At 47.0% G+C, this 24,211-nt stretch overlaps 1 protein-coding gene across 1 annotated transcript in view; it reads right to left on the bottom strand.

Moving 5' to 3' along the window:
• Positions 1 to 24,211, bottom strand: part of LOC141191650 (uncharacterized) — a 35,495-nt gene that overhangs the window by 7,491 nt on the left and 3,793 nt on the right. The window contains exons 2-10 of the mRNA XM_073661591.1: positions 12,487 to 12,620; positions 12,178 to 12,357; positions 11,971 to 12,094; positions 11,790 to 11,887; positions 1,222 to 1,371; positions 913 to 1,092; positions 706 to 829; positions 525 to 622; positions 237 to 327 (exon numbers count right to left, since the gene is read on the bottom strand). Of these exons, the coding sequence (XP_073517692.1) occupies positions 237 to 327; positions 525 to 622; positions 706 to 829; positions 913 to 1,092; positions 1,222 to 1,371; positions 11,790 to 11,887; positions 11,971 to 12,094; positions 12,178 to 12,357; positions 12,487 to 12,579 (1,138 nt within the window). The 5' untranslated portion in view covers positions 12,580 to 12,620. The remainder of the gene's footprint in view (positions 1 to 236; positions 328 to 524; positions 623 to 705; positions 830 to 912; positions 1,093 to 1,221; positions 1,372 to 11,789; positions 11,888 to 11,970; positions 12,095 to 12,177; positions 12,358 to 12,486; positions 12,621 to 24,211) is intronic.

A 24,211-nucleotide genomic window follows, 5' to 3' on the forward strand; every position in this document is an offset into this window, starting at 1 on the left:
TAACGTCTCCTAATCACAGGGAGTAGGTGGATCCTCCAGGTTGTAAGTTCTATGGAAAAGGGTTGCAATGCCCAAAATCATTTGAATATTTTTGGATGGAGGAGAATGTTGTGGTCTAGAGGCAAAATGGTGATCACACGATTGTGATACGGCTGGACTACACCACCGATAAAGCAGCCACAGCCGGTGACTGAGAAGAATCTGTGACGTCTCTGCATTTAGTGGTTACTACTCACCTGGGTAGTCAAATGTAGGAATCTCCTCTTTACATCGCTCATCACCCCTCACATATGTCTCTGTAGTATTAATATGGGTCAGATCTTCACCCTGAAACAAATATTGTAAAAGTCACAAACAGATGAGAAGTCTCATCTTTGATCAGCTCTAATCCTGCCATCTCCACCGTTCTCATTACACAAGTAGAAAACATATAATACTGGTGGATAAAACAAGACTGAACACAAGACCTTCACAGTCGTCTACACATCATAGGGGAGATCTCATGACACCTTCTCTCCATCTACCTGATGATCCTGAGGAACATTGGGATCTTCTTGTTTACAGTCCTGTGGAAGAAGAGGACGGGGACATCTCTCTGGTGTTGTCCTCTTACTGGATAGATCTGGAGGAAACACATACAGGGACTGAATTCATTCTTTACATACAGATAATTATAGGCCGTGTGTATTTAGTCCTGTCTATTACCTGGTGATGTGAGGGGCTGGGGAACCTCCATCATGACGTCTTTGTACAAATCTTTGTGTCCTTCTAAATACTCCCACTCCTCCATGGAGAAATAGGCAGTGACATCCTGACATCTTATAGGAACCTGACACATACAATGATACAGTCATCCCCCCGATCCCTTCATAGCATTACTGTATAATGTCCCAGCATTCCCAGCAGTGTCACCTCTCCAGTCAGCAGCTCAATCATCTTGTAGGTGAGTTCTACGATCTTCTGGTCATTGATGTCCTCATGTATGAAGGGGTGAGATGGAGGCCCTGTGATTGGGCTCAGGGGTCTTTCCCATCCCTCAGACACATGGACCTGACAGCGCTCACTAGAGGTCTTCTTCACTACTGTGTAATCCTGGTTATGGAGAGACGTATAAATAAATCTCCCTCCAGACATTTCCAGAGTCCTCACCTCTCCAGTTCTGTCCATCTGTTATTCCCATAGATAAGAATGATGTAATGTGATGTCATCAGAATCTCTCACCTCTCCAGTAAGACGGAAGAGGATTTCTAGGGTGAGGTGTAATATCCTCTCTGCCATCTTGTCTCTATTCATATCCATCTTTGATGGGTCCATAAGGGAAATTCTCTTAAATAGAAGATCTTCACTGAGATGATCTGATATTGTACGGACCTGAATGAGAAGATGATGAGCTGATGTAACATCATAAAAATCCTGGGTAATAATACAATTACTGGAGATAATAAGGGGAAACATATGAGGACATATATTATTTTACAGTATTTAGTTTTCTTCTTTACATCTAGTAATAAAACCTATATATTTTAGGCCACAGACAGCAAGCAGTTCCTTCCTTGGAGTCTGTAGCTGAACACGTTTCTCAAAGACTCATCTTCCATAAAGCTAATTCTCGTCTTATTTACCGACACTGCAATCGGCATTAGCAATACTGCAGGAGATATTCATTACACGTGACATGAGAAATAACTACTTCATGAAGAGGACAACATCTTCATCTTCTACTACGGCTCTTGAAACATATTTAGCCAGAGTTCATCACTGACTACATCTCCACCGGCCGTCTATATGAATGTTTCCAGTCTTCCCTAGACTGTAATCTTCTATCAAGTTAGATCTCATGTCTTAACAGAAAAAAGGCATCTCCCCTGTGTGAGTTCTCTTGTGCTCAACCAAACCTGATTTCCGGCTAAAACATTTCCCACATTCTGAACAAGAATAAGGCTTCTCCCCTGTGTGAGTTCTCTGATGTCTGATAAAACTTGATTTCTCTGTAAAACATTTTCCACTTTCAGAACAAGAAAATGGCTTCTCCTCTGTGTGACTTCTCTGGTGATTAACAAGATTTGATTTCTGGTTAAAAAATTTCCCACACTTGAAACAAAAAAATCTATTCTCTGCTGTGTGAATGCTTTGATATTTAAGAAAAAACTTTTCGAGGGAAAAACTATTTCCATATTCTGAACGTGAAAATGGCTTCTTTGGTTTAGGAGCAGTTTGTTCTTTAATGCTTATTTTGTGACTTTGATTTTCCTTAGTAGTCGGTAATGAATCAGAAGACAGAACCTGTTTCAAATGATCAGATGACAGATCTTTGCAGTGAAGGGATGATGGTATATCTGGAGTAATGGCATTCACTTCAATTGTATCTTGTGTGATCTCAAGATCATCTGATTTAAAAATTGAAGATGTCAGCTGTCCCTCTGATCTCCTAGTACAGTCATCTGCCAAGAATAAAACCAATAATTATTTATGAGTAACATATCCTTAAAATTTATATTGTTGAATATTTTTACTTAAACTCTCCGTAAAAATGTACTTTATGTAAAAAAGAGATTTTTGTGTACTCACCGTAAAATCTCTTTCTCTTAGCCTCTAATTGGGGGACACAGGACCTTGGGTGTTATGCTGCTGTCCACTATGCATAATCTGAAAAAGATTAAGCGTGGCTCCTCCTCTGCAGTATACACCCCTGGACGGCATCAGCCTTCTCCAGTTTGTGCAAAAGCAGTAGGAGGAACGTAACATGGATAACATAACCATGCCTATAAGAAGGCAACTATGTACGAGCTCAAAGGAAAAACAATATGAGAACTCAACATAACAACGGCCCAGAACGGACAACAGGGTGGGAGCTGTGTCCCCCGATTAGAGGCTAAGACAAAGAGATTTTACGGTAAGTACACAAAAATCTCCTTTACTCTGTTGCCTCATTGGGGGACACAGGAGCTTGGGACGTCCCAAAGCAATCCCTGGGTGGGAAGCAATGGACGAATATTGTGTAGACGGTCGCCGCCTGCAGAACCCTGTAGTGTTTGTTAAACATGTGTAGGCTAGTCCAGGTGGCTGCCTTACACACTTGTTGTGCTGAAGCCTGGTGCCAAATGGCCCAGGAGGCCCCTACCGCACGTGTGCCATAATACCAGCTGGAAGAGGAAAATTTTTGAGGCGGTAGGCCTCTTGTATGGTGGATTTGATCCACCTGCCAAGGGTAGCTTTGGAAGCTGGCAGACCCTTGCTGCCGCCTTCCAGAAGAAGGAAAAGAGAATCAGACTTCCAGAAGGGCGCAGTCCTAGACACATAGATACGCAATGCCCTGACAAGGTCAAGCGTATGCAGAGCCTTCTCCACTCTATGAACCGGGACCGGACAGAAGGATGGCAGTGAAATTTCCTCATTGAGGTGGAAGTTGGACACAACCTTTGGGAGGAAGGATGGGACCGTACGGAGGACTACCTTGTCCTGGTGAAAAGCCAGGGAGGGCGTCTGCAGGAGAGTGCTGTCAGTTCAGACACCCTGCGTAGCGAGGTGATTGCCACCAGGAAAACCACTTTCTGGGATAGAAGGCGGAGTGGGACTTCCCTAAGGGGTTCAAAGGGTGTTTCCTGCAATGCTGTCAGCACCAGGTTGAGGTCCCACGTTTCTAGTGGTCGTCTGTAGGGGGGAACCAATCAGGAAACCCCCAGAAGAAATGTCCTTACTTGCGGCTTGTTAGCGATGCACCTCTGAAAAAGCACTGAGAGAGCTGACACCTGGCTCTTAAGGGAGGCCAGGGACAGTCTGGCCTCCAGACCCGATTGGAGAAACCCAAGTACCCTGGGGAGGGAATAAGGGAATGGGATCTGGCCACTAGAGATTCGCACCAGGTAAAGAAGGCTTTCCAGGTACAGTAATAAATCTTAGCAGAGGTTGGCTTCCGTGCCCTGAACATGGTTCCAATGACGTCCGGCGAGAACCCTGACTGGGTTAGAACCCAGGTCTCAATGGCCACGCCGTCAAATTGAGGGCCCCTGAGTTCTGGTGGTAGAACGGGCCTTGTGACAGAAGATCGGGGTGGTCGGGGAGACGCCAGGGGACATCTGCTGTGAGCTGTACAATGTCAGTGTACCATGTACGTCTGAGCCAGTCCGGTGTGATTCGGATGGTTGGAACTCCCTTTTACTTGATCTTCCTCACCACTCTGGATATCAGGGGAAGAGGTGGAAAAATGTACAGGAACTGGAACTGGGTCCAGTCCTGAACCAGGGCGTCCGCTCCTAGCGCCTGCGGGTCGTGTGTTCTGGCCATGAAGTATGAAGTTGGAGACCTTGGCATTGAAGTGGGATGCCATTAGGTCCACGTCCGGAGTCCCCCAGCGATGGCAGATCTGTCAAAAAACTTCGGGATGGAGAGACCACTCTCCCGAGTCCATTCCTTGCCGGCTGAGGAAGTCTGCTTCCCAGTTGTCCACACCCGGAATGTGGACCGCAGAGAGAACTGAACCTGTGTCTTCCACCCAGTGGAGAATGTGTGTCACTTCTCGCATCGCCTGGGCACTGCGGGTCCCCCCTTGGTGATTCACATATGCCACAGCCGTGCCGTTGTCCGACTGTATTCTGATGTGAGAGGCTGCCAGTAAGTGATGGAAGGCTCTCAATGCCAGGAGGATGGCACGAATTTCCAAGATGTTGATGGGCATGGTCGCTTCCACTGTGGACTACTTGCCCTGTGCTCTGTGGTGTAGGAGTACCGCACCCCAACCCGTCAGGCTCGCGTCGGTGGTCAGAACCTTCCATTGACCAGTGAGAAAGGATTTCCCCTTTGTTAGTGAGGTTGGGTTGAGCCACCAGTGGAGGGACCTCTTGGTTGACGACGTCAGCTGGAACTCCCTGTCAAGAGAAAGAGGGTTCCTGTCCCATGACTTGAGGATGGCTAGTTGGAGAGGCCTGAGGTGAAGCTGGGCAAATGGGACCGCTTCTATTGCCGCCACCATCCTGCTAAGGACTCTCATGGCAAACCGGAGAGATCAAGGGGGTTTGCTGAGGAGGGTGCGAACTCCTAGACAGAGAGGCAGTGCCTTGTCCTTAGGAAGGAGCACTAGACCCCTGAAGGTGTTGAATAGCATTCCCAGGAAGGTCAGAGACTGACTCGGGGTTGGTGATGACTTTTGTAGGTTGACTAACCAGCCCAGGCGACTCAGAGTGTCCATTGTGATTGAGACGCTGAGCTCGCAGTCCTTGAAGGTGGAAGCCTTGATAAGGAGATCGTCCAGGTATGGAATGACTACTATGCCTCTGGAGTGCAGGACGTCCATGGTGGCTGCCATGACTTTGGTAAACACTATGGGAGCCGTGGCGAGTCCGAACGGGAGAGCCACGAACTGGTAGTGGTCCTGGTCGATTGCGAACTTGAGAACTCTCTGATGGGCAGGCGCAATTGGTATATGCAGGTATGCGTCTTGTATGTCTATGGAAGCGAGAAATTCTCCCTTTTCCATAGACGCAATGATGGACCGAAGGGACTTCATGCGGAAGTGACGTACCCGTACATATTTGTTGAGCTGCTTTAGGTTCAGTATGGGCCGTACACCGCCTCCTTTATTGGGGACTACGAATAAATTGGAGTAGAACCCTCGGAAGCGCTCGGCCGCGGGGACTGGTACTATGACTCCTGCTTGAAGAAGAGAGAAGACCGCTTGGCGGAAGGCACGAGCCTTGTGTGGCGGTTTTGGGGGAACAGAAATAAAGAGTCTGTTTGGTGGGTTGGAAGTGAACTCTATCTTGTATCCCGAAGACACTAGTTCCCTGACCCACCTGTCTTCTGTAATAGGCAGCCATACTTGATGAAAGAGCAAAAGTCAGCCACCTACAGGTGGGGTGTCTTTCGGAGTCAGTGAGTCATGATGAGGAGAAGGTCTGAGGTTTTCCTCCTTTGGACTTTGACTGGCCTGCTTTTGACTGCCAGGTCTTGTCCGACTTTTGCGTCAGCCGCGAGTTGTCCCTGCGTGGGAGGCGGTTGCTATTTTGTGCTGGCCGTGAGGCGGACCAGCCAGAAGAGTTCCGAAAGGATCGGAATCAAGTTTGGTTATGCTTATTGTAAGTGCGTTTGGGTTTCAGTTGGGGGAGGAGAGGTACTCTTACCCCTGGTGGCGTTGGATATCATCGTGTCCAACTGTTCACCAAAAAGTCGACCACTGCAGTACGGGAGGTGCGTAAAGGACTTCTTTGAGGCTGCGTCTGCTTTCCATTCCCGCAGCCAGAGGATACGCCGAATCGTGATGTCGTTTGATGCTATCCCCGCTGCACCCCTTGCATAATCCAGAGCTGCATGAAGCATGTAATCAGCTACAACTGCTATTTGAACCGCTTGGTCCGACAGCTCAGGAACAGATACTTGGAGGCCAGCTTGTAAATTTTGGGCCCAAGCCAGGATGGCCTTGGCAACCCAAACTGAAGCGAACGCGGGAGCCAGGGAGGCCCCTGCAGCCTCGAAAATTGAACGAGCCATGCGTTCTACCTGCCGGTCTGCTGCGTCCCTGAGGATTGAGCTATCTGGCAGTGAAAGGAGTGACTGTGCTGCTAGCCTAGAGACTGGGGGATCCACTTTGGGTGGATCTGTCCATTCCTTGGTGGTCTCCTGTGGGAAGGGGTACCGCGCTTCCAGATATTTCCGATTGGTAAACTTCTTCTCAGGCTGTGAGAACTGCTTTTTAAGGATCGACTTAAGCTCTGGGTGGTCAAAGAAGACCTTAGGCGGCTTCAGAACTCCTTCAAAGGAAATCTTGTGTTGTGGTGCCTCCAGGGGCGGATCAGAAATGTCCAGCACCTGATGGATGGACGAGATTACGTACTCAACTAGCACTCTATTGCTAGGGGGAATTGGGATCAGGGACCCTTCAGTTTCCTTGTCTGAGTCGGAATCACAGATGCCTTCTGAATCCTGTGTATCGCTAAGGCGTCTCATGCTGGGTGAACCGGGGTGGAGGCCTTCTCTGGTCAGGGATCGCTGCGGAGAACTGTATTGTTTGTCCCTGGTAGGGGACGGTCTAGATGATCTGGAACTACGGTATGTCTCCCTAGAAGGGGATGACTGTGTGCTATGGGATGACGCAGATGAACATGACCTGTGGGTCCGCTTGCGTCCTGACCTGGATGTGCCTGGGTCGACATGTCCCTGAGTCGAGCTTTCCCTTTGCTGGGTAAAGTTCATAGCCGAGGCATGACTCTGCAGAGCCTGAAGCAATGTGGAAGTTAGGTTATCTATAGACTGTGTCATAGATTGCGACATCTGAGTGACCCATTCCAGCGTGGCATTAGACACCGAAGCATTGGAAGGGGCTTCTTGGGGCTCTGGCACAGTAGTCTGGATGCAGTCCTGGCAGTGCGGATACATGCTGCCGCTGGGTAGAGTATTGCTGCAGGCTGTACAGAGTGCATAATAGCAGTCCTGCCTGGTTCTCTTGGACCTTGACCCCGGCATAGTGCACTGGGGTGGCTATGCAGAGGGCCCTACAGGTCAGGCTATGCAGAGGAGCCTATAAGGAATAATGGATTCACAGTCGAGGAAGAACTCCAGCTGTGATCTTATCCCACCAGTGTGCCCTTAGGTCCAGAGCCAAAGATCCGCAGTCCTGTGCCCCCCAGAGACTGGCTGTGTCCCTTATTCTGCAGCAGATAATGGCCGCTGGAGTAAAGTTAAGAAAGAAGGGGGGCGGAGAGCTGAAAGGGCGGCAGAACTGTGTAAAATCGCGCCCTTTCAGTCTCGATCTGCCCCCTCTATGACACTGTAAAGTGTAATATTTGTCATTTGGGGGGCGGGCCGGGGAGAGGAGGTGGCGGCTTCGGCTAGGCCGAAGTCGCGGCCTAAATTGGGTGCCTGATGCCCAAAGGGACTCCAGGCCGGCGCAGAAGTCCGGGAGGGGGGCTGGATCTGAACCAGACCTCCCCGGATTTAAAGGCAGGGTAGCGGTGGGGTAGAAGCGAAAGGGAGGGGGGCCCTGTGAACCTGTGAAGAGTCCCCCTGAGGCACCATAGAACTGGTGCTGCCGCAGAAACAGGGCGCAGGAAGGCCTGTGCCTCTGTTGCATCATGCCTGCCTGCGCTTCCCCGGCCCCAACAGGAGCCCGCAGTAGGGCTGGGGTCCTTGGTGCCTGTACAGGCCCTACCTGAGGCGTTTCAACCTAATACCCCCAGGGGGGGATTAGGGAGGTTGGCTGTCACCATCAGGGGGCTATATCCTCGCCTCGACCTCAACCCAGAAACCGAAAGGAACTGGGGAAGGAGGGGGGTCTCGACTTCGAACCAGCACACGAGGGGCTGGGGAAGAAGTGACATGGGGAATAGCCATCTCGACTTCAACCGTGCACCCTGTATCAAGGGGCCGAGGAAGGAGCCATGCCGGGAGTCTCGCACTAGACCCACTTTTCTTCATCTGTAATCCCATCAGTGAAAACGGAGTAAAGGTTTTAGGTGTGCCTCCTATGCGACACTAAGAAAAAACTGGAGAAGGCTGATGCCTTTCAGGGGTGTATACTGCAGAGGAGGAGCCACGGTTAATCTTTTCCAGATTATGCATAGTGTCGCCTCCTAGTGGACAGCAGCATAACACACAAGGTCCTGTGTTCCCCAATGAGGTGACAGAGTAAGTATCATTATTTAACAAGAAAACATATCACAGAAAAAAATCAGCCTTACCAACACCAAATCAGATAACAAATGCATTAGCATTTTAGTGTTGGTTGGGTGTACTGGGGTGTCTGTCCATGTGGGGTGCACTTATATAGTGCTGGACAGCCCTCCTGATCTAATAGTATGGGCATCATCACTATCCTAAGCCAGACACTGTGCATCACACCTACCTGTGTGACTGGCGTCCTATGCAAGCTTCATCTGTGTGCATCTTTAATACTAGGCAACCACACCCTCCATGAATTGGTAGGTTTGTGAGTGGTTGCTCCACCAGTATTTTGCACCTGCGCTGCCCCCACCTTTATCATGGGGGTCTGCGGCATTCTGCTAGTGCATTTGTTATATGATTTGGTGTTAGTAAAGATGTATCTCTTTTTCTGTGATTTTTTTTACATTTTGCCCTATGTTAGCCGTCATTATTCACCAAGACAATAACAGTTCACAGTCTAATAGAAAACCTCATAGGATGAACCAGTGGATCGTAGTGTTCAACTGTTAATTCTGCCTCCCAAATGTGGAATAAAAAGCCACCAAACAATGTTATGTAGGCAAAAATAATATTAATAAAAACTTCTACTCATCTCACAAAAAACAAGTCCCCACTCAGATCCATCATCTGTCAATGGAAAACCAGAGGCTTCCACATTATTAGTGGCTTAAAGGCTTTTGAAAAGCAACATGGCTTCCATAACCCAATCCAGCAATATCCGCTCTCCCAAAGTCAAATCTCCCCCTCGCTTCTGAGTCTTGCGCCCAAACCACAATTATCATCCATGTATTTGGCATTACTATAGTGAGAAGAACCCACTTAATTTACGGTGTGTGTCCCCTGGAGCACAATCTGGGCACTATGTGTTGGGTAATGAAATTATATATTTGTAATTTTCACTCTCCATCATCCACTGCGTGCTAATATCCAGAAAGTGCCTGTAGAGTCAAAATAGTCACTACTCCTATAGATTATTTCACTGAGGGTTATAATTTCCAAAATGGACTCACTTTATGGGGATTTCTACTGCTCTGGTTTTCTGACATTTTGTCATATTAGGGCTTCTGTAAATGGTGTGTCCCATCTCCTCTGGGATCTGCTCCTGCGATGTCTGCTTCTCTCACCAGGAGCCGCCTTATTCATCCTGCAGGCGGCGCTGGTGATGGAGGAGACGTCAGAACCAGAAGCTCTGGGTGGTGCAGGCTCTGTCCAGCCAGTAAGATTAGGGTGCCTGGGACCAGTAGTACCATCCAGTCTGGCAGTAAGGGTGTGTGTGCTGTCCAGCTGCAGTAATCTGCTCCCTGCTTCAGCCATTTGGAAAGCACCACACCCTATTAAAGCTAGAAGCATATTGCCGGAAGCTGCCAGATACAGCCTTGTTCTCCTCTGGTTCAGTCCTCTGTGCTCAGCTAACAGCTTTTCTCTGACCTCCATGTTCTGACCCGGCTATCTGACTATTGTTCTTGCCATCTCACACCACAGAACATTAGGTAACACTGTGGCCCAGGCTTAGGGGGTCTCTGTCTAAGTCCAAATCCATGTAGAGGTGTTAAAGGATGATGAGCAAGGCAAACCCTGGGATCTGGAAAATGGAGTAGATAGTGCCAAGCCTGTTTGTGGTGGCCATCTTTTGAGCTGCCAGGTGACAATGAACAGTCTCCCTAATACATTGTGTCCGCACACTATCCCAGCAAGATCTGCATTCAAATAGCTAAATGTCGCTCCTTCCCTTCTTAACCTGCCATGTGCCCAGATAGTAGGATACAACCGTATATAGGGTATTGTCGGATTCAAGAAAAGGTGGAAAATAATTTGTAAGGTCCATCTGTTTCTTATTATCCTTTGTGAAGAATTCCAAAGTTGTCACCACATAAAGTGACACATGTCAGATTTAAAAAATGGGCCCTGGATAGGAACACAAAACTGGCTGCAGGAAGAGGTTAAATCAGAGTATTTTGGGCACTAACTACTGTAGTCAAAAACTGTGAGTATAGACAATAACACATCTACTGAAATAATCAATCTCAGCAGTCTTCATCAGTAAGTAGTGAGTAACTAGTGGCGAAACCTCTCTGGGGTAATTGGAGTATGGGGCTCGGTGGATCTTGGCAATCTAAACTATCTTAAGGGACAATATTTTCTGTCAGATGAGTTTCAAGAAGAAATATCAGATGTTCAAAGAGAACTTTTTACAATAGTGCAGAGATGAGGCGTCTTAAATTTAGCTTAGAGATATATCATGGCACAGGTGTAATGTTATTTTTGCTTAGTTTATCACAATCTGGTTTGAAGTTAGTCAGTTTTAAAAGAAATTGAAAAGTCAGGATAAAGGGAAACTCTGCTGTTATTGTACAGAAATTCACACTTGGCCTCACTGCACATTTAATGTTGTCGATCATAAAGGTGAAGTTTGGCCAGAAAGACTGGACCTGGTCTTGTAGGGACCATATGAGCGCATTCAGCAGCACAGAAGGGAGAGAAGGTAGATTCATCCAATAAGATATCAGGGATCTAGGAAGCCAACAGCATCATTACCCTCCACTTTCTCTTACAGACCCATCATAATATTTTTTTAAGTGATTTTCTGGCTTTGTGATTTACAGATCTGGGCAGGTAATGTCTCCTAATCACAGGGAGTAGGTAGATCCTCCAGGTTGTAAGTTCTATGGAAAAGGGTTTCAATGCCCAAATCATTTGAACAGTTTTGGGTGGAAGAGAATGTTGTGGTATAGAGGCAAAATGGTGATTACACGATTGTGATACAGCCGGACTACACAACCGATAAAGCAGCCACAGATGGTGACTGAGAAGAATCTGTGACTTCTCTGCATTTAGTGGTCACTACTCACCTGGGTAGTCATATGTAGGAATCTCCTCTTTACACCGCTCATCACCCCTCACATATGTCTCTGTAGTATTAATATGGGTCAGATCTTCACCCTGAAACAAATATTGTAAAAGTCACAAACAGATGAGAAGTCACATCTATAATCAACTCTAATCCTGCCATCTCCACCGTTCTCATTACACAAATAGAAAACATATAATACTGGTGGATAAAACAAGACTGAGCACAAGACCTTCACAGCCGTCTACACATCATAGGGGAGATCTCATGACATCTTCTCTCCATCTACCTGATGATCCTGAGGAACATTGGGATCTTCTTGTTTACAGTCCTGTGGAAGAAAAGGACGGGGACATCTCTCTGGTGTTGTCCTCTTACTGGATAGATCTGGAAGAATCACATACAGGGACGGAATTTATTCTTTACATACAGATAATTATAGGCCGTGTGTATTTAGTCCTGTCTATTACCTGGTGATGTGAGGGACTGGGGAACCTCCATCATGCTGTCTTTGTACAAATCTTTGTGTCCTTCTAAATACTCCCACTCCTCCATGGAGAAATAGACGGCGACATCCTGACATCTTATAGGAACCTGACACATACAATGATACAGTCATCCCCCCGATCCCTTCATAGAGTTACTGTATAATGTCCCAGCATTCCCAGCAGTGTCACCTCTCCAGTCAGAAGCTCAATCATCTCGTAGGTGAGTTCTAGGATCTTCTGATCATTGATGTTCTCATGTATCAGGGGGTGAGATGGAGCCCCAGTGATTGGGCTCAGAGGTCTTCCCCATCCCTCAGACACAGGGGCCTGACTGCGCTCACTAGAGGTCTTCTTCACTACTGTGTAACCCTGGTTATGGAAAGACACATTAATAACTCTCACTCCAGACATTTCCAGAGTCCTCACCTCTCCAGTTCTGTCCATCTGTTATTCCCATAGATAAGAATGATGTAATGTGACGTCATCAGAATCTCTCACCTCTCCAGTAAGACGGAAGAGGATCTCTAGGGTGAGGTGTAATATCCTCTCTGCCATCTTGTCTCTATTCATATTCATCTTTGATGGGTCCATAAGGAAAATTCTCTTAAGTAGAAGATCTTCACTGAGAGGATCTGAAATTGTGTAATAATACAATTACTGGAGATAATAAGGGGAAACATATGAGGAGATATATTATTTTACAGTATTTAGTTTTCTGCTTTACATCTAGTAATAAAACCTATATATTTTATGCCACAGACAGCAAGCAGTTTCTTCCTTGGAGTCTGTAGCTGAATACGTTTCTCATAGACTCATCTTCCATAAAGCTAATTCTCGTCTCATTTACCGACACTGGAATCGGCATTAGCAATACTGCAGGAGATATTCATTACACGTGACATGAGAAATAACTACTTCATGAGGAGGACGACGACATCTTCATCTTCTACTACGGCTCTAGAAACATATTTAGCCAGAGTTCTTCACTGACTACATCTCCACCGGCCGTCTATATGAATGTTTCCCATCTTCCCCGGACTGTAATCTTCTATCACGTTAGATCTCATGTCTGATTCACACACAGAAGTTTGATACATGGTAAGGTTTTTAATATTAAACAGTGTAGGACTATGCCGAATGGGTTCATTTTACCATGGTGGGATAGCTTTCATGCTCAAAAACAGTGTTACTAAGAATCCTATTTTATTTAAATGCACTTTTGGTTTTTATTTATTTACAGCAGGGTTTATGATCATTTTTCTTCTTATAGGTTTTTTTCTGATTTATGGCCATGCATTTATGTGCTGCATGGATACCAACTTAAACCAAGCTCAAATTCTGTGTTTTTTCACGGGCACCATAGTGGCCCTGTGGGCTGCTGCTATGGATGATACACCCCTAACTATCCAACTATCATATGGTAAAAATCTCATAGTTCCTGGATTTATTAGTATCTGCACGAAGAATGGGGCTAAGTGAGTATTTATTAAAGGGAATCCACTCCACCGACTACCCCACGGCCAGCAAGCATCAGAATCTTCACTGAATAAAAAGCCATTTCTCAGCAAACAGACCTCTAATATGAGGCATGCAGGTATGTATAGATTCACATTTCTATCACCTGTATGTCAATATTAAAGGTCAGATAAGTCCCAGGGGGTGACAGATTCCCTTTCATCAGCCGTGGGGTAATCATAAAACCAGATAAGTATCAAGGTATTCTAAGGTGGTTAATGGTTGTGTAGTCAATGGGAGGCATGTGTCACAGAAATGGCTGGTCTCTGTGATGTAACCCGGAGTGTTTCTCTAGGGCACATAAGCACTAAGAGGATCGTTTGGTGCATCTGGGAGCCGGGTTACGGGTAGCTAGGAGAGAATGGGCGAGTCCAGCTACCCACATACCGCTCCTCTGGGTGTGGTTAACAACCTATAAAATGAAGGCTGTTTGGCACATGGTCTGTGTGTTTGGAGGGAGAAGGCCTCCTGTGTATGTTTGTCTTCAGACCAAGCCAGGACACTAAAGGCTATTTTCTTTTCTGCTTGGCTTCTGGGTTTATGAAGCAATAAACCCACATGAGCTTTTAAAGGAACATGCCTCCTGTTTTCCTCCTGTCACACCCAAGTGAGTAAAACCTCCACAATTAGTGTTAGACTTGCGGGCAGCGTTCCCAGCAGAGACGTGTGACTGCTACAGGATGGACTGCAAGCCCTGGGTGAAGTCTGTCGCAAGCCAGCAAGCATCACCAGACAAAATGGAGGACCTGCTGAAACACCAGGTCCAGTCGCAGCAGCATCAACAGGAGACCAACAGGCTGTAGTTACAGCAGATCCAGCAGCACTAGCAGGAACAACATCAGCAGATGCAGCTTCTGGCAACCGCCATCCAGGGCAGGATGAGCGCTCCAACCCCAGGTCCGACTGATGACTCCCATGTCCGGAAGGCGGTATGACGGGCTTTGCAGAAAATTACCCTGGGGGGATGACGTTGAGACCTTCCTGATGGTGTTTCAAAGGGTCATCGAGAGGGAGAAATTTCCACAAGAGCAGTGGGCAGAGGTACTGTTGCCATACTTGACTTGGAGAGCCCCAGAATTACGCATAGTAGGTGTACTATGATTTAGCTTTGCAGGATGCCAAAGAGTATGGCAAGCTAAAAAGTGAGATTCTCGCACCCTTGGGGTTGACAATTACTATCAGGGCACAGCGGGTTCTTATCACCGGAACAAACCACCTCCGTCCCAAATGTTTGACCTGCTGCACCTGGTCCAGAAGTGGCGCAGCCAGAGGCCTCAATGCCTGCGCAGTTGGTAGAGTGGGTGGTGATGGACTGGTTTGTGCACTCCCTGCCGAGGCCCATACAGCCTTGGGTTGCCCAGGGTGATCCCCGGTATGCGGATGAACTGGTCGGACTGATCGAGAGATACCAGGGGGTTGAAGGTTCCTTGGGAAGGCAGCCCACTACATACTGGAGTTCCCAACAGGGGGTGGAGGCCCAAAAGGTGGTGGGACTTCCAAGGTCCAAATGGACGAGGGAGGTGGTGCCCAAGGTCCATACAGGTGATGTTGTTTGCTGGAGGTGCCCCGGCCCAGGCCATATAGCTGCCCATTGTCCCCTGACCCTTGAGCCGTTGGACTGCAGCATAGGACAACGTTGTTCATATTATGCTTATCTGGCATAGTGTGAACTGTCCACCCAGCGAGGGGCCACAAGCATGTCACGTGAAGGTGAACAGATGGGAGGTAACGGCACTGCTAGACTCCGGGAGCCTGGTGACCCTTATGAGGGTCACCCTTCCTCTCCAAATTATCCCGGGGAAAAAAGTCGGCGTTCAGTGCATTCATGGTGATGCTAAAGACTACCCTACGGGCCAGAGTGGACATTGAAATGGCCCACGGTACAGAGTCCCACGAGGTCGGCGTCGTTCAGGACTTGTTGCACCCTATTATTATAGGCTGGGACTTTTGCTTGTTTTGGGATCTGTGGGGGAAGGGTTCTGGGTTCGCTGGCTCAGATAAGAAAAAAATTAACCCTAATGAGGTATCACCACACCCAGAGTCAGACAGGTTTCCTTTTTGTGTCCTTGTGGGGGATGAGGAGGTAGTGCCCCATGAGTCTGCCATTCCAGAGTTAGGGGTGACCAGCGAGAATTTTGGGTCTGCCCAACATAGGGACCTAACTCTGAAGGAAGCCTTTAATAATGTCACTATTATAAATGGGGTTGCACAGGAGTCGGGGGCTGACACAAGGTTTCCCCATTTTATGATGAGTAAGGAGTTGTTGTACCGGGTCAAGAAAGTGAGGGAGGAGAGTGTGGAGCAGTTAATAGTGCTGGGCCCTTTTACACGGAAGGTGTTGGACATGGCCCATTCACATGTCTTGGGGGGACATCTGGGAGTTGAAAAAACGCAGGAACGGATCGTGCATAGGTTCTATTGGTGAACATTGGACATAATTTCAAAAAACATCACAGTAAAAGATAATACCTTACCAACACCAGGTCAGATTGCCAATGCACTGCAGGATGCAGCAATCCTACATAATAAAGGCAGGGCCAGCACATGTGCAAAATACTGAAGCAGACAGCCACTCACTAACCTACCAAATTCATGGAGGGGGTGGCTGTGTAGTATTATACATGCACACCGATGGATTCTGCATAGGGCGGGCGCCAGTCACGCAGATATGTGTGATGCACAGTGCAAAAAAATGTGCAAAAAAGATGAAAAATAGTGTACAAGATAAATACACCACATGATAAATACCCCACCAGGCCTCTTTAGTGTTGGCTGGGTGAATTGGGGCATATGTCTTGTGGGCTTTCATGTATATAGTGCTTGGCAGCCCGTCTAATCTAATAGTATGGGCGTCATCAATAGGCTGCAAGCCAGACAATGTGCATCACACATATCTGTGTGACTGGCGCCCTATGCAGACTCCATTGGTGTGCATGTATAATACTACACAGCCACCCCCTCCATGAAATAGTAGGTTAGTGAGTGGCTGTCTGCATCAGTATTTTGCACATGTGCTGGCCCCGCCTTTATCATTGAGGCTTGCCACATCCTGCAGTGCATTGGTAATCTGACCTGGTGTTGGTAAGGCATTATCTATTAGGGTATGTGCCCTCGATGAGAAACAAACTGGCCAAATGCATAATATAAGACGAACCCTGGAGCTGAAAACAATGAATCAGACACCAGGTTCATATTGCCTACTCGTTGATCAGATGCAAAAAAGGAGAACAAAGAGAGCAATATGGCAAAACAGACAGCAATTTTATTCAAAAATACATTAACAAAGTGTTAAAAGTCATATGGAGATAACACAGCAATGAGGTAAAAAGAGGTGCCAGAACTAAGGCATCTCCTGGAGATCATACAGTGGGATATCCGACCCTGGCAGGTACATCTAACAGGAGGACAAGGAGTCCAGATATGGGTGCATAGATAGATCAATTAAAAACCCTCCATTGAGAGGGAAACAGCCCCATTGTGGGGCGGGAAATCCTATACAGTCAGTAAAACAGTATATTGAGTCTAATGCAATAATTAGTGACTGACAAATAAAAAATGCACCCATATCAGGCACCAATATATAGTAGATTGCAGTGTCCAGGATGCACCTAGAGTCTAGTACATGGCACTCACCCAAGCAAGCAGAAGGGGAGAAACCTGAGTATAGAACAGTCGGCCAGATCCCTGGGGAGCCACAGAAAGTGCAGGTAGTAAAGGACGCGCCCCGACGCGCGTTTCGCTTCTTCTTTCTCAAGAGGCGCCGTCACGTGCCCACGATGCAGAAATGCTCCGGATTTTTTTTCTGAGTGTTTCGGCATCTCCCTGGCAGAAAAAACGCATGTGGATTGTACGGAAGTGAAGCGTTCTTCACATGCATTTCCCCAAGCGGGTTGTCAAGCGCTTTCCAAGCCATTTTAGCATCACTTGGAAAGTGCTTGACAACTTGGTCACACTATATAAATACATGCAACCGGCATGGATTTATATAGGGTGACCGAAAGAATGGTAAAAAATAAATATATACTTACCTTCTGATGGCCCCCGGTGTCTTTATCCGATGCGTCCTGGCTTGCCGGCAGCTTGCGGTAGACTAAAGGACCTGCCGACGTCAGCGGTCGCGTGACCCATCACATGACTAATTGACGTCATGGCAGGTCCTTTTCAGACCATCGCGAGCTACCGGCAAGCGGAGAAGCATTGCTAAGGACACCGGGGGCCATCAGAAGGTAAGTATAATGTATATTTTTTATTTTATTCTTTTTTTTTTACAGGTTCTATGGTACCCGGGTCCGGAGGAAAGTCTCTTCTTCTCCAAACCTGGGTACCATCCGCACATTGAAACGCATGGATTCCGCATCTGCAGATGCTATGATGCGGATTCCATGCGTTCCAATGTAAGTCAATGGCGGCGAAAATGCCGCGCTAATGCAAAATAATTGGTAGTGTTGCGGATTTTTCCGCAATGATAATCCGCAGCGGAAATTTCCGCAGCATGTGCACAGCACATGGGATTATCATTGGGGAACATGGCAGACCTTCTACCAAGCGTTTTTTAAGCACTTCTGCAGCGGAATTGCCGCTGCGGAAGCGCTTAAAAAACGGATAGTGGGCATACAGCCTTACTGTGATGTTTTTTGAAATTATGTCCAATGTTCACCATTTTTAATGTTTAGTGTTAGGACTTGCAAGTATGAGGACCCTTGACGTTTGGGTTGCGAGCTTGTGTATTTTGGCCAAAATATCGACCAATACCTCATGTGGTGTATTTATCTTCTACACTATTTTTCATCTTTTTTGCACATTTTTTTGCAGGATGCGGCCAGGCCTCTTTAGTGTTGGCTGGGTGAATTGGGGCGTCTGTCTTGTGGGGGTGCACGTATATAGTGCTGGGCAGCCCGCCTGATCTAATAGTATGGGCGTCATCAACAAGCTGAAAGCCAGAAACTGTGCATCGCAAATATCTGTGTGACTGGCGCCCTATGCAGACTCCATCGGTGTGCATGTATAATACTACACAGCCACCCCCTCCATGAATTGGTAGGTTAGTGAGTGGCTGTCTGCATCAGTATTTTGCACATGTGCTGGCCCCGCCTTTGTCATGGAGGCTTACTGCATCTGGTGTTGGTAAGGCATTATCTTTTACAAAGGTTCTATTGGCCCGGGAAATATTTAAGTATTGCAGGTCTTGCCCTACGTGCCAGTTAACCGCCCCCACCTCTCACTTTTGAAGTCCCCTCGTGCCATTGCCCATTATTGAAGTGCCGTTCGAGAGAATTCCTATGGACTTGGTCAGTCCCCTGGTTGAATGTGCTCGTGGGCATCAATTTATATTGGTTATCCTGGACTATGCCACACGCTATCCTGAAGTGATTCCACTGAGAAACTCCTCCGCAAAGAATATATCCCGTGAGTTGATCCACGTTTTATCCCCAACAGGCTTACCAAAGGGAGATACTCACCGACCAGGAAATTCCCTCTATGAGTAAGGTGATGAGGGAGTTATGCAAAGCCCTCCAAATCTCCCAACTGAGGACTTCAGTATACCATCCTCAGACAAATAGCCTAGTCGAAAGGTTTAACAAGACTCTGAAGAGTATACTGAGGAAGGACATAGAAAGGGACAGTAGAGACTGGGACTGTCTCCTACCGTATCTGTTGTTCTCCAACCGAAAGGTTTCACAGGCCTCTACAGGGTTCTCGCCATTCGAACTTCTGTATGGCTGACATTCGCGGGGTCTTCTGGATGTCACAAAGGAAATCTGGGAAGCCGAATTCACGCCCCACAGGAGCGTCATTGAGCACGTTGCTCTGATGCAGGAGAGGAATGTGAAGGTGATGCCCATCGTAAAAGAACATCTCCTCCAGGCACAAGAAGCTTATGCCAGAGTCTACAACCGGTCAGCCAGAGTGAGGCAATTCAATCCGAGAGACCGGCGTCCTCATGCTAATAACTACGGTGGAAAGTAAGTTCTTGGCCAAGTGACAAGGGCCGTATAAGATGGTGGAAAAAGTGGGTGAAGTGAACTACAAGGTTCATCAACCGGGACGACGTAAGCCGTACCAGATATACCACATCAACCTCATCAAGCCGTGCCAAGACAGAGAGGCTGTGGAAGCTCCATACTTGCTGGGCAAGCTAGAAGGTGACGTTGGAGGAGTCGCAATAGCGGAAACGCTAACGAAGGCCAATAAACAGCAGTGTCGGGAGTTGATGCAGAAGAACAGGGATATGTTCTCGGAATTGTGGGGCTGCACAAGGGTCACAGAACACAAGATTCTGACGGAGCCACATGTGCAGGTGAACTTGAAGCCCTATCTCATACCTGAGGCCCGACGAGAGTTGATATCCAAAGAGGTAGCTTGTATGTTGAAGCTCAGTGTCATTGAAGAATCCAAGAGGAGTTGGTCGAGCCTGATCGTCTTGGTCCCAAATCCCAATGGTGAGTGGAGATTCTGCAACGACTATCGGAAGTTGAATGAGGTTTCCAAATTTGATGCATATCCAATGCCACGCGTCGTCGAGCTGATCAAGAGGCTTGGGCCAGCAAGGCACATAACCACCTTGGATCTGACGAAGGGATATTGGCAGATCCCCATGGCACAGGTAGCCAAAGAGAAGACTGAGTTTTCTACGCCCGACGGATGCTTCCAGTATGCCCGGATGCCGTTTGGACTGCAGGGGCCCCTGCAAAATTCCAGAGAGCTATGGATTGCATCCTTGCATCCCATAAGAAATATGCACAACATACCTGGACAATACTATCTTCAGTCCAGACTGGGAGAGTCATCTGGAAAAGATTCAGGCTGTGTTTGATGCTCTGAGGAAGGTGGGGTTTTCAATAAACTCGAAGAAATGTGGCATGGGGAAATAAGAAGCCAAGTACTTCGGATATGTAGTGGGTAGAGTTGAGATAAAACCCCAAAATACTAAAGTAGAAGCAATCCAAAATTGGCTGAGACTGGTGTTGAAAAAGCAAGTCAGAGCCTTCCTGGGAATCGTGGGATACTACAGGAAATTCATCCCAAACTTCGCCATGATGGCCGCACCCCAGACTGACCTCCTTAAAGGGACAAAATCAGCCAAGGCCAAGTGGACTGCAGAGGCGGAGACGTCCTTTCAAAAGATGAAATTGGCTCTGTGTTGGCAACCGGTCCTCGTTGCCCCGGACTTCAATAAAAAGTTTATACTCCAGACAGATGCCTCAAATGTCGGGATAGCAGCAGTCCTTTTCCAGGAGATACACGGGGAGGAGCACCCTGTCCTACCTGAGTAGAAAGCTGTCCTCCAGCGAAAAAAATTATTCGGTCATAGAGAAGGAACGCTTTGCTATAAAGTGTGCAGTGGACACCTTACCGTACTATTTGTTAGGTCGAAAATTTAGATTATTATCCGACTATGCTCCACTCAGATGGATGAGGGAAAAAAGTAAAAAAATGCCAGAGTCACCCTCGAATTTGTAGCCCTACAGGACTCCTACTTCCCTGTAGAACATAGAGCAGGGAAGCTACATGGTAATGCCGATGCTCTCTCGAGAATCCCTTGTCTGGTAGTAAAAGGTGTCAAGCCCACGGCTTTAGGCAGAGGGGGGGGTATGTAAGGTGGCAAATGGTCGCGTAGTCGATGAGAGGTATGTGTCACAGAGATGGCTGGTGTCTGTGATGTAACCCGGAGTGTTTCTCAAGGGCACATAAGCACTAAGAGGATCGTTTGGTGCACCTGGGAGCCGGGTTACGGGTAGCTAGGAGAGAATGGGTGAGTCCAGCTACCCACATACCTCACCTCTGGGTGTGGTTAACAGCCTATAAAATGAAGGCTGTTGTTTGGCACATGGTCTGTATGTTTGGAGGTAGAAGGCCTACCCTGTATGTTTGTCTTCAGACCAAGCCAGGACACTGGATGCTACCCCAGCTTGTGTGCCACACAGGCCTGGCTGAGCAGAGACCTGTTAAGGACATTTACTTTGTTTGCCTGATCTAAAGGCCATTTGCTTTTCTGTTTGGCTTCTGGGTTTATGAAGTAATAAACCCACATGAAATTTTAAAGGAACATGCCTCCTGTTTTCCTCCTATTGTGCCCCTACAATATGTATAAAGGAAAGGGTATGGTACTCAGAGAATGTTTCAATAATCCGCCTCAACGCATTTTCCCAACAGGTTCATTAGGAGGCTTGATAGAGGGATGATAATTCATGATGTTCAGCATAGTGTGCCTAATAGCCAGGTGTCCATGTTTAAATATCCCACTTCATCCAAAACCCCTCCCAGACTAGGAGGCTCATTCCCATTCCTAGAGGTGAATTGTCACAGGATATACAGAATAGAGTCTGTCTACAATAATATACTGCGCCTACGCTACTTCTCATGAGCTAGAGGTCCGATAATGTCCATCACCTAGTGTGCATGTCGGGAAGTGACGTGCTTTATGCTGAAACACCAGATAAACTGATAGCCGCTACGCCACTCGTACCTGTGACTGCGCATGCCCATAGTTATCATTCCATCTAGGATCATTATCCACAACTGTGCATGCCCAGATGTCTGCGTTCCACACCGGAGCGCATATGGTATTGGATTGCATTCCACCAACAGAAAAATCCTCTCTCTGAGATCAGTATCATGGGAGACTAAAAATAAGTATTGCACATCCCCCCATCATGCAATCGGCATGTGGATCTACTTTATCACTACAAAATATATGGGATGGTGGCCCACAGTATACTCCTAAATGGTCATATTTGACCCCTATTGCATAATTAGAGATACACGAGGAACACCACACTTGTTAGTTACTAAATAGTATAATTGGGATATAACTGATAAGAAATAATTCTGATATAGAAGCTCAGATATCTTGATGAAGTAAAACAATATGTGAACCTCGTTCACAGGGAACTGAGTAGCAATGGGTAGAGTATAAAATGTAATCCGGAATGGGTCATACAAAACAGGCATAGGAAATTTGCTCATTCAGTCCCTTAGGGCCTAGTGAATCCAGTCTGGAAATCCACTCACTTTCCTTTTTGAGGATACATCTATTAAGATCACCACCTATCACATTGGGTTTAACCACTTCAATGATGCAAAAGGAGATGTCTCTTGTTTCACCTCAATGTGCACTGTTCATGTGTCTCACTAATGGGGTGTCCTGATGTCACGCCAGGTGTGATTGCAACGCAGAGAGTCACGCCAGGTGTGAGTGCAACACAGAGGAGAAAGGGAAAGAGAGCCCAGATACTAGGGAAAAGGGGGAAGAGGTGACCTCCTAATCTGGACTAGCATCACCCTGTCTCTCCCTAACGTCCCTATACAGCCTCCACAGCTGTCGCCCATCACATGCCTCGCCCAACTATCCCTGGCATAAGGCTATAGCTGGGGGTGGAAGGAGATGAGCACTAGTTTACCTCCGCTAGCACTCTAAAGACAAAAGGGGAAGACAACACAGGGGAATTACAACTTCGCTTTAGAAGAAACTCCAACAGGGCACACGGCCTCAAGACTCCAAAGAGGACGTGATGCTGCTTCAGCCAAGTTCCAAGTAGAAATGAGTATACCCGGCGACGCCAACATAGACACACCAGGTATATATACACCCAGACTAAATGGAGGTAGAATCTGGGTCCTAAACACAGCCTCCCATCTAGGCAGATGTCTGCATTGCCAAACGTGGAGATCACTTGCAAACCCCTGTAGGGCGACTGTCTGTCACCTCTGACACACCGTGACACTCCAACCATGGAGTATTTCGCCAAAATGCCCCCTCCACACTCCTCTTAGACTGCCTCTTGGTCGTGCATACATAATCTAGGAGGTAGGGGCATGTGGCCACATATACAAGTCCTGAGGTTTTACAGTTGGAATAATCCCTCTGGAAAAAGGTTTCACCTGTAGAAGAACTCGAAAAAGATTTACATGGTCTCATTCAATTACAGTGCTAGCCAAAAGTATTGGCACCCCTGCAATTCTGTCAGATAATACTCAGTTTCTTCCTGAAAATGATTGCAATCACAAATTCTTTGGTATTATTCTCTTCATTTAATTTGTCTTCAATGAAAAAAACACAAAAAGAATTGTCCTAAAGCCAAATTGGATATAATTCCACACCAAACCTAAAAAAGGGGGTGGACAAAAGTATTGTCACCCTTTGAAAAATCATGTGATGCTTCTCTAATTCGTGTAATTAACAGCACCTGTAACTTACCTGTTGCACCTAACAGGTGTTGGCAATAACTAAATCACACTTGCAGCCAGTTAACATGGATTAAAGTTGACTCAACCTCTGTCCTGTGTCCTTGTGTGTACCACATTGAGCATGGAGAAAAGAAAGAAGACCAAAGAACTGTCTGAGGACTTGAGAAACCAAATTGTGAGGAAGCATGAGCAATCTCAAGGCTACAAGTCCATCTCCAAAGACCTGAATGTTCCTGTGTCTTCCGTGCGCAGAGTCATCAAGAAGTTTAAAGCCCATGGCACTGTGGCTAACCTCCCTAGATGTGGACGGAAAAGAAAAATTGACGAGAGATTTCAATGCAAGATTATGCGGATGGTGGATAAAGAACCTCGACTAACATACAAACAAGTTCAAGCTGCCCTGCAGTCCGAGGGTACAACAGTGTTAACCCGTACTATCCGTCGGCGTCTGAATGAAAAGGGACTGTATGGTAGGATACCCAGGAAGACCCCACTTCTTACCCCGAGACATAAAAAAGCC

Source organism: Phyllobates terribilis, unplaced genomic scaffold, assembly GCF_046119375.1.
Source record: "Phyllobates terribilis strain yellow unplaced genomic scaffold, ASM4611937v1 Scaffold_49__1_contigs__length_9717188, whole genome shotgun sequence".
Lineage (NCBI taxonomy): Eukaryota > Metazoa > Chordata > Amphibia > Anura > Dendrobatidae > Phyllobates > Phyllobates terribilis.